The 13,909-nt window shown below is 33.3% G+C and overlaps 6 protein-coding genes across 6 annotated transcripts; 2 read left to right on the forward strand and 4 right to left on the reverse strand.

Annotated features, from left to right (window-relative positions):
- Positions 1-164: 164 nt before the first annotated feature.
- Positions 165-1,810, reverse strand: BX664DRAFT_327036 (3',5'-bisphosphate nucleotidase). Its single transcript, XM_051544341.1, has 6 exons — positions 1,578-1,810; positions 1,361-1,486; positions 1,115-1,299; positions 768-1,016; positions 452-706; positions 165-399 (listed from the first exon to the last, which is right to left on the reverse strand). The coding sequence occupies exons 1-6, from the start codon at positions 1,657-1,659 to the stop codon at positions 220-222; spliced, it is 1,077 nt and encodes a 358-aa protein (XP_051403934.1). The 5' UTR covers positions 1,660-1,810; the 3' UTR covers positions 165-219.
- Positions 1,811-3,134, forward strand: BX664DRAFT_327042 (uncharacterized protein; the record flags this gene model as incomplete). The annotated part of the gene is made up of 8 exons (XM_051544342.1): positions 1,811-1,913; positions 1,977-2,014; positions 2,072-2,187; positions 2,260-2,278; positions 2,353-2,373; positions 2,471-2,688; positions 2,773-2,827; positions 2,893-3,134. Coding segments are annotated over 8 exons (608 nt in total), but the record flags the coding sequence as incomplete, so codon positions are not given.
- Positions 3,037-4,556, forward strand: BX664DRAFT_327046 (small subunit of acetolactate synthase-domain-containing protein). The gene is made up of 5 exons (XM_051544343.1): positions 3,037-3,178; positions 3,260-3,658; positions 3,772-3,948; positions 4,010-4,217; positions 4,290-4,556. The coding sequence occupies exons 1-5, from the start codon at positions 3,140-3,142 to the stop codon at positions 4,397-4,399; spliced, it is 933 nt and encodes a 310-aa protein (XP_051403936.1). The 5' UTR covers positions 3,037-3,139; the 3' UTR covers positions 4,400-4,556.
- Positions 4,557-4,651: 95 nt separating this feature from the next.
- BX664DRAFT_293393 (uncharacterized protein) lies at positions 4,652-5,921 on the reverse strand. Its single transcript, XM_051542042.1, has 2 exons — positions 5,060-5,921; positions 4,652-4,980 (listed from the first exon to the last, which is right to left on the reverse strand). The coding sequence occupies exons 1-2, from the start codon at positions 5,900-5,902 to the stop codon at positions 4,723-4,725; spliced, it is 1,101 nt and encodes a 366-aa protein (XP_051403937.1). The 5' UTR covers positions 5,903-5,921; the 3' UTR covers positions 4,652-4,722.
- A 1,014-nt stretch (positions 5,922-6,935) lies between these two features.
- On the reverse strand, positions 6,936-10,122 carry BX664DRAFT_383949 (uncharacterized protein; the record flags this gene model as incomplete). The annotated part of the gene is made up of 13 exons (XM_051549148.1): positions 6,936-7,047; positions 7,124-7,177; positions 7,286-7,381; positions 7,473-7,574; positions 7,673-8,347; positions 8,419-8,475; positions 8,574-8,714; positions 8,905-9,006; positions 9,098-9,193; positions 9,255-9,335; positions 9,408-9,473; positions 9,587-9,707; positions 9,883-10,122. Coding segments are annotated over 13 exons (1,941 nt in total), but the record flags the coding sequence as incomplete, so codon positions are not given.
- A 1,578-nt stretch (positions 10,123-11,700) lies between these two features.
- Positions 11,701-13,866, reverse strand: BX664DRAFT_293396 (serine/threonine protein phosphatase Ppe1). The gene is made up of 8 exons (XM_051542043.1): positions 13,675-13,866; positions 13,424-13,499; positions 13,176-13,246; positions 13,039-13,106; positions 12,896-12,969; positions 12,659-12,738; positions 12,392-12,601; positions 11,701-12,326 (listed from the first exon to the last, which is right to left on the reverse strand). The coding sequence occupies exons 1-8, from the start codon at positions 13,756-13,758 to the stop codon at positions 12,021-12,023; spliced, it is 969 nt and encodes a 322-aa protein (XP_051403939.1). The 5' UTR covers positions 13,759-13,866; the 3' UTR covers positions 11,701-12,020.
- Between the last annotated feature and the right edge of the window lie 43 nt (positions 13,867-13,909).

Genomic DNA, 13,909 nt, shown 5'->3' on the forward strand with positions numbered 1-13,909 from the left:
CTGGTTGATGTGATGCCCCTTGAGGTAGTGGATGATTTTTTTTTTTGTAACAAATATATTTAGACGTAGATACACTCAACTGAGAAAAACCCTGCAGGGCACATAAGCACAAATCTGTAGTTTGAATATAAAAACATCCATCATTTTCAATGAGACAAATAAACTAGATTCAAAATAATACATATTTTTTTTTATTATTTCATGAATAATAAACTAAAACTATTTTTGAAGTACTTTTTGTACCGCAGACAAGAGAGAATCAAAGATACTTGCATTTGAAGCAATCACACCCGAGTTCTTGGAAAGTGTGCGACCAATAGAAAAGTCCAAAGGTTGACCATTCACATCTGTTATCTTGCCACCAGCTTCAGTAATCAATACATTGCCAGAAGCATGATCCTAAATCATCATACAGTGAGTATTGACAAAAAAAAAAAAAGAAATTTCTTACCCAAATCTTTTCAACATAAGTTTTACTAGTGGGAAGTCGCAAGTAAATATCGGCATCACCTCTAGCAATGGAACAATATTTGGCTTGACTATCCATACGGATGGAAGGACGAGTGATTCCCAAAAGTTTAGCAATAGAAGAAGCATCATCATGAGAAGAGTGTCCAGCCTCTACAGATTCACAAAAAGTGGCATTCTTGGTATCATCAATATCAGCAAAATGAATCTTGGTTTCTTTTTCTTGAGAAAAAGGTCTCTAAAAGATCAAAAAAAAAAATTAGAAATCATTATTCCTTATGATTCTTTTTTTTTCTTACCTGGAAAGCACCTTGACCACGTACAGCAACAAAAAGAGTACCTTTTTCACCATCAGGTTGTCGAGCATCAATAGGAAGGTTAGGCGTACCCATGACACCAAGTTGAACCACCCCATCCACAATCAAAGCAAGACAAACAGCATATTGTCCTCCACGTAAGAATCCTTTTGTACCATCAATAGGATCTAAAGCCCAATGACGTCCTTGAGGTCCACCAGCATAATTACCTCTATCAATCGCTTGTAAAATCTATATAAATTACAAAAAAAAAAAAAATATGAGATCATTATCTTTTTTTACATATTCATCTCTTTTTTTTTTTCTTTTCTATTTTTCTTGTTCGTTACCTGGTCTTCAGACAGTTTTTCATTATCTTGTAAAACACCATTGGTTAAGGCATGTACTTTTTCACGCAAGATTCTTCCTTCTTCACCACGTAAATCTTTGCTATCTTCTTCACCGATAATAGGGTCTTGAGGGAAGGCCTTTTGGAGATAAGTGTTGACAATGGCTTGAGCCGAGAAATCAGCAACTATATCAAGAGGGATAATATGTGAGCAGAAGTGGATATTGACGTATCTATATGTATTTACCTGTGACTGGAGACTTGTCATTCTTAGTCAAAGTTTCATTAGCAACAAGGTGTTGAAAGACGGATTGACACACCTTACTAGCTTGAAGAACAGCTTGAATGGCAACAGAGCGTTCCTTTGCATATACTAACCAAATAAAACAAAAAGATTAGGTTCCACATTTGCCTTTTTTTTTTTCTTTTCTTTGAAATATACGTATATAGATTTGACCACTTACGAGACATGTTTGAAACAAATGATACAAAGGAAAAAAAAAAAAAGTGAAAGTAAAAGAGAAAAAAAAAAGGCACAACCCCCATTTGATTTTTTTTAAAGTTTTGGGACTTTTGCGTGATCAAAGACGACATCTCAGAATGCTCTACGATTCGCTTGACGGGGATTAAAAAAAACTCAAAATGCGTGTGTTGAGTAGATTTCCACTTTTGTTTCTCGATTCTTTTTTTTATTTCATAATGAGTTCCATTAAAGAACGCGCACTTGCCAATATCAATCGTTTATTCAAAATAACTGATTCAAAACAACTTGAACAACTTTCCAAAAAAGTATCGATAAGGTTAATCTAGCAAAAATTATTGAAAAAATTCTTTTGTATTAATACTTTTTTATATAATAATAGTACACAGGATATAACACGTTTGAAAGTCGACGCTATAGGTGAATATCCTTCAGTTGATATAATATCTATTCTAACTTTTATTATTATATTGATAGTGAATGCTGCCAACAATTCCCTTTTAGGTGGTGGTGGAGTAGACGGAGCCATCCATCGTGCTGCCGGGCCAGGTTTATTAAAAGAATGTAAAACTCTAAATGGATGTGATACTGGGGTAAGACCACCAAAAAAAAAAAATCATCTATCGAAACTCATACCCTTGATTTATGCTACTTTTTCTTCATAGGATGCCAAAATCACCAAAGGTAAGAAAAAAGCAAATATAATAAGGTATATTTAATATATTCATCATCTTTTTTTTTTAAAAAAAAAAAATCAGGATACAATTTACCAGCTAGTCGTAAGCAATGACAAAAAAAAAAAAGAGCATGAAATGGATATTTTTTTTTTTAGCGAGGCTGAATAAGGCAATTTTTTTTTTTTTTTTTTTGTTGTAGATGTGATTGCTACTGTGGGACCCATAGCGCCTCCTGAACAACCTGATGTTTTAGCCTCTTGTTATCGTCGTAGTCTTCAAGTATTAGTATCCAATCGATTGCGTACCATTGCATTTCCCTGTATCAGTACTGGTGTTTATGGTTTTAACAAGGAAAGAGCAGCCAATATAGCTCTTGGGACTGTACGACAATTCCTTGTTTCCAATGATGGTGATTCGGTAATTGAAAAAGATATTTGAGTCAGAAGAGAAAAGAGAACATGATAGGTTGAAAACTGATGTTACTTTTTTTTTTTTGAATAGGTGGATCAAGTTATATTTTGTTTATTTAATCCTGAAGATATAAAGATTTATCAAGGTAAATATTATAAGATGAAAATGAATATGTATATATATATAGACTGATTAGAAATTTCTTCTTAGAACTGTTACCATTGTACTTTCCATCAACATCATCCTAGTAATAGTTTGTATCCCCGCATTCACCTTTTTCTACTTGTCAAATAAATGCATGGTTTTGATTGGTTTATTCCTTTTATCTATGAAATGATTCACTGGGCGTCACATAAAAAAAAAAATGCTTTGATCAAATAAAAAATCATACCCCCCGCACTCTTTTGTCTTTCTTTTTTTTTTTTCTTTTCTCTACAGATACTTTTTTTTTAATACCATGTTACGAACAGCATTGACATCCTTTAGTACGCGTATGGTAAGGAAAGGAAGCATATAAGTTCTATATATATATGTGTTAACTGATAGATCGCTTTTTTTTTTTTATACTTTTGAATAGCCTACTGTACGCAATGTAGCCTTACATCAAGTTCGATACAATTCCACTCAACCAGCTTCTGCCACTTCAGCCCTTTCGTTCAAAAAACATCTTCGTCAACGTCGTTTTGGTCCTGTGCCAGCTGTGCCCGAACCTACTGTGGAAGATGCAGTGACTAATATTTTGTACAATACGCCAGCTCCAAGCAAAGCACCTGAAACTCGTCATATCTTGAACTGTCTTGTGCAAAATGAACCTGGTGTTTTGAGTCGTCTTTCTGGTATCTTGGCCGCTCGTGGTTTCAATATCGAATCTTTGGTGGTTGCCAATACCGAAGTGCCTGATTTGAGTCGTATGACTGTCGTCTTCAATGGTCGTAATGTACAAATCGAACAAGCAAGACGTCAATTGGAGGATTTGGTAAGAAAAAAAAAAAGATGGAGTGTATAGGGATCAAAAAAAAAAAAAAAAAAAAAAAAAAAAGGATGAGAATTGATGAATTTTCTTTTTTTTTCTGTGGATGATGAATTTAGGTACCTGTATGGGCTGTATTGGATTATACAAAAACTAAATTGGTGGAACGTGAATTGTTATTGATCAAAGTATCTATCTTGGGTCCTGAACATTTACATGAACAATTGCCTACTGCCAAGTTTGATGATACGGTGGAATTTGCTGATGAAAACCTTAGTCATTTGGAATACTCACATGTAAGTATTTTTTTTTTTTAAAAAAAAAGGAGAATACCAATAATTCTTTCATTTTATCTAGGATCACAAGCATTTGACACCTTCGGAAACTCTTCGTGAAACCTTCTCCCATTTACGTGCTTTGACTGAATTGACTCGTTTGTTTGATGGCAAGGTGGTGGATGTCTCATCGGATTCCATGATTGTTGAATTATGTGCCAAACCTGGTCGTATTGATTCCTTTATGAAATTATGTAAACCTTTTGGTGTTTTGGAAGCTTCAAGAACTGGTAAAAAAAAAATCATGAATCAGAATCAAAAATGAAAAGACTCAACTTTTTCTTTCCATTTTTTTTTTTTAGGTGTTATGGCTATGCCTCGTTCTCCTGTACATGATCATTATGAACCTCAAACAGATCACTCTTATGAAGAAAATGATGCTGTGGATGCCACCATGCTTCCTCCTGGATAAAAATGGAATGTCATTTAGTTTAGCTGCTTCTTTCCTTTTTTTATTTTAGTTTTAAACCAGCATTTGTCAATCATCTATTATCATCCATCATATGTCATTTGGTCTTTTTTCCTTTTTACATACGTTTACCAATATTTCTTATATTTGTTTTGAAAATAAAAATGTCTTTCTTTTTTTTTTTTTTTGATCAACTGCTGCTTGAAAGGATATGTGGAAAAAGTCATTTATACTGATGAAAAAATAGAGATGAAAAAAAAAATCAATGGAATATCATTTTATTTAAAATCATATATCAAAATCTAATTCTATATATATATATATATCTAAGTAAAACTAAACGTGATTGATAATGGAGTCAAATAATCATGTCGCACAAAGGGAGCCAAAAAGAGTCGAGCTGTCAAGGTCATAAAAGTAAAGTAGGCGAGCCTGCACCACAGCAATTCCATTGTATTCGTTCTTCTCTGTTTCCTTGTCACACTTGTTTCCACCAATACTGCTATACCATGTAACGTAAAGAAGGTAAAATTTTCAAGTGTTATTTCTCTACAAGTACTCCAAATAATCAGTTCATGAAGAACCTAATGAAAATAAATAAATAAATAAAAAAAAAAAGTAGAATGATTAGGAACAAAAGTAAATAAATATACATATGTTTACCCCACTAAGCATGAATACCACAAGTCCACGTCCATTTTTTGATGACCAGAATCCTTTCTTTTGTTGTGGATGGATGGGTTGTGATGTTGTCTTTTCTTTATTGTTGTACATATCTGCTTGCATAGGCATAAACACTTGATGATGAAACTGATTGCGTACTACCATATTCCACCGTCTTGACCAAAAATCACGAGGAGAAGAAGACAGAATAGGGGAATGGAAGAGATCAATAAATCGTACACCAGAGATGACTTGTTCCACACCCAAGAAGATATCCACTACACCTAGGAGACAATATGCTTTGATGCCCAACACGAGATTGTATTGCAAACTTTGAGGATAATACCATGGGTATTGCAAAGTCAACAGCAGGTTGTCATTGACAGAAGATAGAAACCATGGATCCAGTACAGAGTAGATCAAAGATAGTTTGAAGATCCCACGCGCCACTTTGGCCAAACCATGTACACGAGGAAGGCCATCTTGATTAGTATCCAAAAGATCCGTTGACAATGCTTTGATCCAATGAGGAATAGACAGGAGTTTGTATGAAGGGAGATGAGCTGTGAAGGATGCCATGTAGATGGGACCAGCCGTGAAAAATACATTCAAAGGTTGTGAATGGGACACAACAATCAGTGGAAGAATGATATGATATGTAGCGATAAGCCAGAGAAGCCAATGATGAGAGGCTTTCATGGGTAAAGTTACTCGCATGATGGATCGACGATGGTAACAAAGTAACACATAGTCCAAACATAGTACAATAAGGTAGAGTAACACTAATGGTAAAGCATGAATGACAATCGGTGGTGGTAATTTGTAAAAAACCAAATAGGTCATGATAATGAATGAAAAAAAAAAAAAAAGAAAAAAAAAAAAAAAAAAAAGCTGCTTTATATTATCGGGGATTGGAACATGGATGAAAAAAAAAAGGACAGGGAGACCTGGTTGCACTTGGACATGATCGTGCATAAAAAATCAACCACACGCATATTCTATGCAGTCTGGAAAACTTTATTTGGTGGAACAAGTAAATGAAAGAAAATAAATGTATTGATAGAGGGAAGATGCCTAATAACTCCTATGACGATGATTCTACATTGGTAGTAACATGATGAGGATGAGGAATGATATTAGTCGGCACAATCATTGGAAGAACACTTGAGAAAAGATCATCAGCATTTGCTTAACATGTGACTTGTCATAACACAATTCTCTTTTTGTTTACTCAGTAGATTTCATTGCACGCATCCTATTCAGGAAGGTATGCAAACATCCAATTCACAATTAAGAGAAAAAAAAAACTAGTTGAGAAAAAGATAAAGATCAGTATGATGACGATGGAATAAACATTGATAACGTTGAAAAAAAAATGTATCTTTTAAAGATTCTCTATAGATAAATGATCACAAATGCATTGTAATCATTGTACACTTATTGATTCATTCATCTAAAAAGTCAAGATGATAATACTTTTTGTTTTCTGTGTTGAACAAGTTTGGAAATAAAAATCATTCTATAACGAATTCGTACACTCGTGATTTGGTATAATAATAACTTTTATTTCAATTTACTATCTACACTATGATACAATGCACCTTCCCTCAATGGTAATAATGAAGACGATGATGATGATGATGATGATGATGGAGAAGAAGAAGGAGGAGGAGGAGGTGATGATGGTGGTAATGCTGATGATGATGATGATGTTGATGATGATGATGTTGATGATGATGATGTTGATGATGATGATGTTGATGATGATGATGTTGATGCTGCTGATGATGATGATGATGACGATGATGCTGGTGTTGATGCTGGTGTTGATACTGATATTGATGCTGATGTTGATGATAATGACAATGATGATGGTGATGATGATGATGATGATGATGATGTTGATGCTGATGATGATGATGATGATGATGATGATGTCGATGTACGAGGAATGATCTTGGGGATAGGTCGTGCATCCAGGTCGGCCTCTATAATCAGAAGAAGATCAGTAAAACAAAATTATCTATATTCATATTAAATCCTGTGTATAAAGTATCTTGTTACCTGCTTTTCTTTTTCGGCTAATGTCACAGCAAGTAGGAGGGACATCTTTAGGAACTACATAGTCGAATAGATAGAAAATTAAAAAATAAATCAGTTCAATATAGAAATAAAGTAAAGAGAGTAAGATCAAGTCAATATAGGATTTCTTTTACTAGTACTTACCACTTGGCTGAGTCACACGTTCAGGAGATGGCTTGGAGGAGGATGATGCCAAGGTAGGATCGGAGGAACTAGAAGGACCATACGCAAGCTTTCCCACTAAGAATCATAATAATAATAAAAAAAAAGAACATATTTCTTATCAGTAATCAATTAAATATTTAACTTGACATAATATACTTTTACTTACAAAGTGCTTGTCGAACACTTTCTGGGATGAGAGGTTGACGGATGGCAGGTCCAAAGACTAGTTCACGTCCGGAAGGTCGAGGACGAGGAGAATGGATTGTTGCTATTGTATAATAAATAAATAAAAAAAAAAACAGGAGTAAGATAAATAATTAAAACCATTTCATAATCATTGTTTCACTGTTATTTGATTTTGTTTACCTGCTTTTGGAGGATCGGTACGAGAAGGTGAAGAAGAGGGAATGATGTGCGTAGGTTGATTTGAGGGAGGAACAGCATCATCATTGGATGGGGAGACAGCAGCAACAGGTGAAGGGGCGGTATTTGAAGATGGGACATCATCCGTTGAAGGAGAAGGAACGACAAGGGAAGGAGAAGCAGAAGACCGATGTCGAATCCTGACAAATGGATGATTGCCATTACCATATCCAAATATCCAGGCAAGGCGAAAAGCAAGGCGATAAGAGTGACCGAGGGTGACATGACGGATGGAAGGAGATGATGTATAATGGTCACCGCGGAAATGCACACGACGGCGATCATGATAACGATGACGATATACACCACGAAGAGGGGAACGGCGAACACCGGAGGAAGGAGGAAGAACAACATCAGCAGAGGGAAGTGGATGAGGAACACCAGTGGCAAAAGGAGGACGAGAAACACCAGCAGAAAGACGAGGACGACCAGCAAGGTGCCAAACACGCGTAAACACCAGTCGACGAGAGCGACCACAAGCAACACGGCGAACACCTCCAGATGCAACGCGATGGACACCACGACAGTGGATGCGTTTCACATCTTTGAAAACAGGGCGACACACGGAACGGAAGGAAGAACGACGAACACCAAAGGAAGGAGAAAAGAAGAAGGAAACTGCAAAAAAAAAATAACAAATAATGATCATTAAAATAATGATTCCTTTTATGTTTACAGTTTATACTTACAAGGAGAAGGAAAAGAGATGACGTTTGTGTAATGGGCCAAAGGGAACAACACTTGATCTAGATAATAAAAGGAAAAATATTAATGTATATATATGTACATATATATTCATATATGACTATATCACCAGTTCTTTTTTTTTTTAATCTTTCCGTACCTTGTAGAGGGGCAGAGACATCAAGGGAACCCAATGGCGCATATGGAGGAAGAGAAACGTCAGGCACCAGTCCAACAGACAAATCACAGACATCGTCCACAGTGGGCGAGATGATGTCTGCTTCTTTTTCTTGATGATTGTCTTGATCACACCAGGGAACAAGATCACAAAAGGATACCACATTCAGAAGCACCAAAATATGCATGCGTAGGGTGATGGAGATATTGAATGTTAATAACATAAAAAAAAAAAAAAAAAAAAAAAAAAAAAAAAGAGGATGAGTATTTTCGTTTTCTAACAGATAATTTTATCTATATTGCATAAGAGGTACCTTGAGGAGGAGGAAGACAAGGAGAAAGAGGGGGAGAAACGGAAGCCAACTTTACTGTGGGTGAAGCATCAATCAGTAAAGTGGTGGGAGGTCGAGAAGGAACTAAATAAATAAATCAAAATAATAATAATAAAAAAAAAAAAAAGAAATATTAATATATACTTTGTAAGTATGTATATTAGACATAATTTACCTTGAGAAAGAGAAGGAAGACGAGGGGAAGCGGAAGCCAACTCCATCGGGCGCGAAGCAACAATCGATGAAGTGGTGGTAACGGGTAGAGGAGGATCTACATAGAGAAATAAATAAAAATAGGCTATATATAGATAAAAATGTTTATTTTTACTTACGATAAGAAGGAGAAGTGGAAGCCAACTCCATCGGGCGCGAAGCAACAATCGATGAAGTGGTGATAATGGGTTGAGGAGGACCTATATAGAGAAAGAAATAAAAACAAACTATATCAATATATGGATAAATATATTTATTTGGACGTTACTTACGACAAGAAGGAGAAGCGGAAGCCAACCTCACCGGGCGCGAAGCAACAATCGGTGCAGTGGTGACAGCTTGAGAAGAAAGTACACATGGAAGTACAAATAAAAAAAAAAAAATATGTTGAGAAAAAAATATAAACATATAATTATCTGTTTCTATTTTTATTTTCGTTTTTTTTACTTACAGGCAAAGGCATCAAACGCGAGGTTGATGATGAACCAAACGTCACATACTGTCAACCACATGATATAAAAAACGACAATCATGAGGGGAGCCAATACTTGAAGGGTTTGCCAGATCAGATTCTTCAAAAAAAAGGATCAAAGACGTGACGAAGGGGAAACAGAGACAGCAGACTTGTCCAAAGACAGAGTGGAAAGATATTGCCACCATTTGTAGGAATGACAAAACCATGAGAATGAGAAGGTGACAGAGATGGCAAAAAGGAAAAAGAACAAAAGGGAAAAACAAAGGGAATACCTTGTGAGCAACCAAGAAAACAATAAACCACCTTATTTCCAAGGATATCACACTGCAAGGTACAACGGGAGGAGGAGGAGGAGGAATGACTTCATGAGGAATAGGAGGAAGAAAAACAAAAGGTGTATCAACAAAAGAAAATTGAGAAAAAATATTTGTCAATACAAATAAAATCATGATAAAAAAAAAAAAAGAACTAAAGAGAAAGAGAAAGAAAACAAGAAGTTGGATTGTTGACATAAAAAAAATATATACTTCGACAGATCAAAAAAAAAAAAAAAAAAAGGGAAAAAAATGCACGGGACCCTTCATTTTAAACTCCTCCTCGAGATTTATTTTGATTTCACATATATATGTAGAGTCTATTATGATGACATGATATATACACATACCTTTTTTTTTTTTTATTATTTTTTGTTTTAAGTTAAAATAAAAAAAAATTGAAATAAAATGAAATGTAACTATTATTGGATGTTTATGTAATGAATATGTTTTATGCAATAGGAAAACAAAATAGGGCACACAAGCCGATCCAATTAAGAGATAAAATTCCGCATTCAGTTGATACATCAAAACTTTATCATTATATTATCAACATCAAATCATCACTCTATTTATTTTCATACCATTTGACAAATACAATCAATAATTACTAACTATTCTATATAGACTAAATATTGCTAATATATCTGTCATCCATCCTTGTATTAATATTATAAATCATTTTTAATTGTTGTATTCCTTTCACATCCATACCAGGGATAATAAAAAAAAATATATATCCAAGATTGATCTTCAAAATAGGGCTTGACTAGTCAATAGAAGAAAAAAAAATAGAGAATTATACACTAACATAATATCATTGAGTAAAAAAAGTATTACCATCAAGTTACAATCCATTCAATCTATTCCCGTCATTTTGTACCAATAATACAAGTCAAGTAGTACATTCTATCCCAGTTTCATATCATTCCGTTGAAGCTATTGAAAGTTGTTCATGTTACATACGAAAAAAAGGAATTTATGAGTCAATGAGTAAGTAGTAAAGTTTGTTTTGTTTTCTTTACGTGATACGTTCTTGCTTACCTTAATCGTATGCTATCTAGAAAGAAGACAATGAATGTTTCAAACAAAAAGAGTATAATGGAACTAGCCTTTCAACAATATATATCATTTGGAAGAAGAATGGTAACGAAAAAAAATGTATTCATTCTAAAAGAAAAAAAAGGAAAAAAAAAAAATGAAAAAAAAGGAAATTCTTATTTTCAACCCCGTAGGCAAAAAAATTAGCCAATAAAATTGCTTTCGATTAGAAATATTTCTATTTCATCTACTCACTCAAAAATGATCATCATCATACCAAGTTTGAACTGAACATAGATGAAATCATTTCTCTTTCAATAATCTTAATAACAATTTATCTCCCAATTAATAGAAGTAAATTAAAAATGAAATGTCAATATCGTCATCCCTCATCCAATAATGATCATCATTCAATGAAATGACCACCATTGGATTCCTCTTAAAAAAGTAGACTAATATCATCTAGTATCATTTTATTGCTTATCTTGCCACTTATTGTAAAATGATTACCAAAAGAATTCATCTCTTTTTTCGAAAAATTGCCTGATGACCCCTCGACGATTGATTTTTTACAGCCAACATTTGGCTGAGGAATTCCTAAATTTTGGCTGTAAAAAAAAAAAAAAAAAAAAAAAAAAAAAAAAAAAAGCATACAACACTTTGTCAGTACATATATTACTGAAATATCATTCGATAAAGTCAGAAGTTTTTTTTTTTTTTTTTTTTTTGAATGATCAACAATCTGATGTTTTATTTTGGAAAAGACAATATATTTAAGAAAAAAAAAAAAGAGACTATACAATACATAAAGAAGAAATAAAAGTAATAGTAAAGATAATAATAAAAAGAAGAAGTATGTATATAGAAAAAGACTAATCCACAGACTACACTAAAATGAGGGAAGGGAAACAACAAAAAAGAAAAATGTATATGAAGAAGTTAAGACGATTAGTTAAATCAACTCACCTCTATAAATAAAAATGGTGAAAAAGAAAAAGAGAAGAATCAAAACAAAAGGGAGAGAGAGAGAAACTATAAACAAGTAACAACAACCGTTAGATAAAATATTGGCCACCAGATCCACCAAGTTTAGAATTCATGCCACCAACGCCACCACGACCAGCTGCATAAGGAGCAAATCGTTCTTGATCAGGTACAGCATCAAAGATCTTGAAATTACGACCCTGTACAGAATCACCATTTTGTACCTCCATGATAGAAGCCACATTACCACACCGATAACAATAATTTGGAGCAGACCAAACTGTCACTAAAGCATCATCCTCAAACATATATTTGTATCCTTCCTGTACCAATTGATGTGCTCTTGCAATAAGAGAAAGTTTGTTGATATGATTGAACTGTTCAAAAAAAAAAAAAAAAGAATGAATAACATTTGATGGAAATAATAGAATATTATACTTACTTCACTTGTGACTCTTCCACCAAATAACCAACCAGCACCTCGTGGACTAACAGACCATGATTCAATATCCTCAGGATCTGACCACATTAAATCACAAAAAGATCCATCATGTGGAATTTCTTGTAATCGATGTATTGTACGAATTTGATCCAATGCTTTGATATCAGGTGATAAACCGCCATGTACACATAATATAGATCCATCAATAATCTAAGAAAACAAAAAATATTAATATTCACTTCATCCATTACCTTCATTCCTTCTTACCGCAGCCAAGGTCAAGTAATCAAATACAGAACAGCAATATTTCCAGACATTTGCATTCCCATATTTTGCCTGACATTCATCTATGAAAAAAGAAGAAGATATGTTTATCAGTCAATCCATCCATCCATATTCCATTGTAATAACTGCATCATTTAGAAAGAAAGAAAGAAAAAGAAAAAAAAAAAAAAAAGAGAGAGAAAATTCATTCAATGAATGATATCATTGTCAATTATTTACCATAAAAACCATAGACTTGAGTAATTTGTCGACTTTCGTGGTTTCCTCTCAATAAAGTGATCTTTTCCGGATATCTAAAAGTAAATATTTATATCATTAGTTTATTTTCTTTCTTTTATATTATTATATTAAATTGGACTTACCTTGCTTTTAATACCATCAATAAAGTAAAGGTTTCTAAACTAAAGTAGCCACGATCAACAAAATCGCCCTATCCATCAAATTAAACAAATACTTATCAATAAATCTTTTCTTTTTTTTTTTGTATTTACTTAATTACCATAAAGATATAATTTGTGTCCTGCACTTCACCACCAACGCGAAATAATTCAAGAAGATCGTAAAATTGACCTATAAAAAAAGATTGAGTAAAATTTATCCAACTACCTCCCTGTTTTATACACTATGAATTATCTTTTGGGCTATTTCTCCTATCTTTTTTTTTTTTTTCTTCATCTCCCATGATTTTCCATATTGATTTCCTCTCCCATCCAATATTAATTTCTTTTTTGTTTCTTTTTTTTTTACCATGAATATCACCACATACTGTAACAGGAGATTGTACTGGTTGAATATTAGATTCTTCCATGAGTAATTCTTTGACCTATTTTCCATTTGAAAAAAGAATAAAGTAATATAAGAATCATAAGAACGAAATAATGAATTATAAATTTGATATATATATGTATAAACAAACGGAGAAATTATAAATAGGTAGATTATATTGACTGATTAGATGTTTTTTTTTTTTTTTTTTTTTTTTTTTTTTTTTTTTTTACCATTTCACAAAGTTTCTTGATATCTTGTTCTGGTAAATATTCGCATTTACGTACAGTTTCAAGCCATTCGTCAGGGTTGCCCATAATGTCACAAAATATATAATAATAATAATAATAAAGGAAAGGAACAAAAAAAAAAGGGGGGATAGAAGAAGACAACAAAGATGGAATATAACAAAAAGGAAAAAAAAAAAAAAAAAAAAAAGGAAAGACCAACAAAATAGGAATTTACAAT

The sequence above is a fragment of the Halteromyces radiatus genome (genome assembly GCF_025201355.1).
Source record: "Halteromyces radiatus strain CBS 162.75 chromosome Unknown BX664scaffold_2, whole genome shotgun sequence".
Taxonomy (NCBI): Eukaryota; Fungi; Mucoromycota; class Mucoromycetes; order Mucorales; family Cunninghamellaceae; genus Halteromyces; species Halteromyces radiatus.

Excerpts from the sequence above, each read along its gene's own strand:
- BX664DRAFT_327046 (XM_051544343.1), top strand. The coding sequence starts at position 3,140 with ATGTTACGAACAGCATTGACATCCTTTAGTACGCGTATG. Across the intron at positions 3,179-3,259 it reads CATCCTTTAGTACGCGTATG|CCTACTGTACGCAATGTAGC; the intron begins GTAAGGAAAGGA and ends ACTTTTGAATAG. Across the intron at positions 3,949-4,009 it reads GTCATTTGGAATACTCACAT|GATCACAAGCATTTGACACC; the intron begins GTAAGTATTTTT and ends CATTTTATCTAG.
- BX664DRAFT_293393 (XM_051542042.1), bottom strand. The coding sequence starts at position 5,902 with ATGACCTATTTGGTTTTTTACAAATTACCACCACCGATTGTCATTCAT. Across the intron at positions 4,981-5,059 it reads TGGTATTCATGCTTAGTGGG|GTTCTTCATGAACTGATTAT; the intron begins GTAAACATATGT and ends TATTTTCATTAG.
- BX664DRAFT_293396 (XM_051542043.1), bottom strand. The coding sequence starts at position 13,758 with ATGGGCAACCCTGACGAATGGCTTGAAACTGTACGTAAATGCGAATAT. Across the intron at positions 13,500-13,674 it reads TCAAGAAACTTTGTGAAATG|GTCAAAGAATTACTCATGGA; the intron begins GTAAAAAAAAAA and ends AATGGAAAATAG. Across the intron at positions 12,602-12,658 it reads ATTACTTGACCTTGGCTGCG|ATTATTGATGGATCTATATT; the intron begins GTAAGAAGGAAT and ends TTGTTTTCTTAG.
- BX664DRAFT_327036 (XM_051544341.1), bottom strand. The coding sequence starts at position 1,659 with ATGGGGGTTGTGCCTTTTTTTTTTCTCTTTTACTTTCACTTTTTTTTT. Across the intron at positions 1,300-1,360 it reads TGACAAGTCTCCAGTCACAG|TTGCTGATTTCTCGGCTCAA; the intron begins GTAAATACATAT and ends CTCTTGATATAG. Across the intron at positions 707-767 it reads GTGGTCAAGGTGCTTTCCAG|AGACCTTTTTCTCAAGAAAA; the intron begins GTAAGAAAAAAA and ends TTGATCTTTTAG.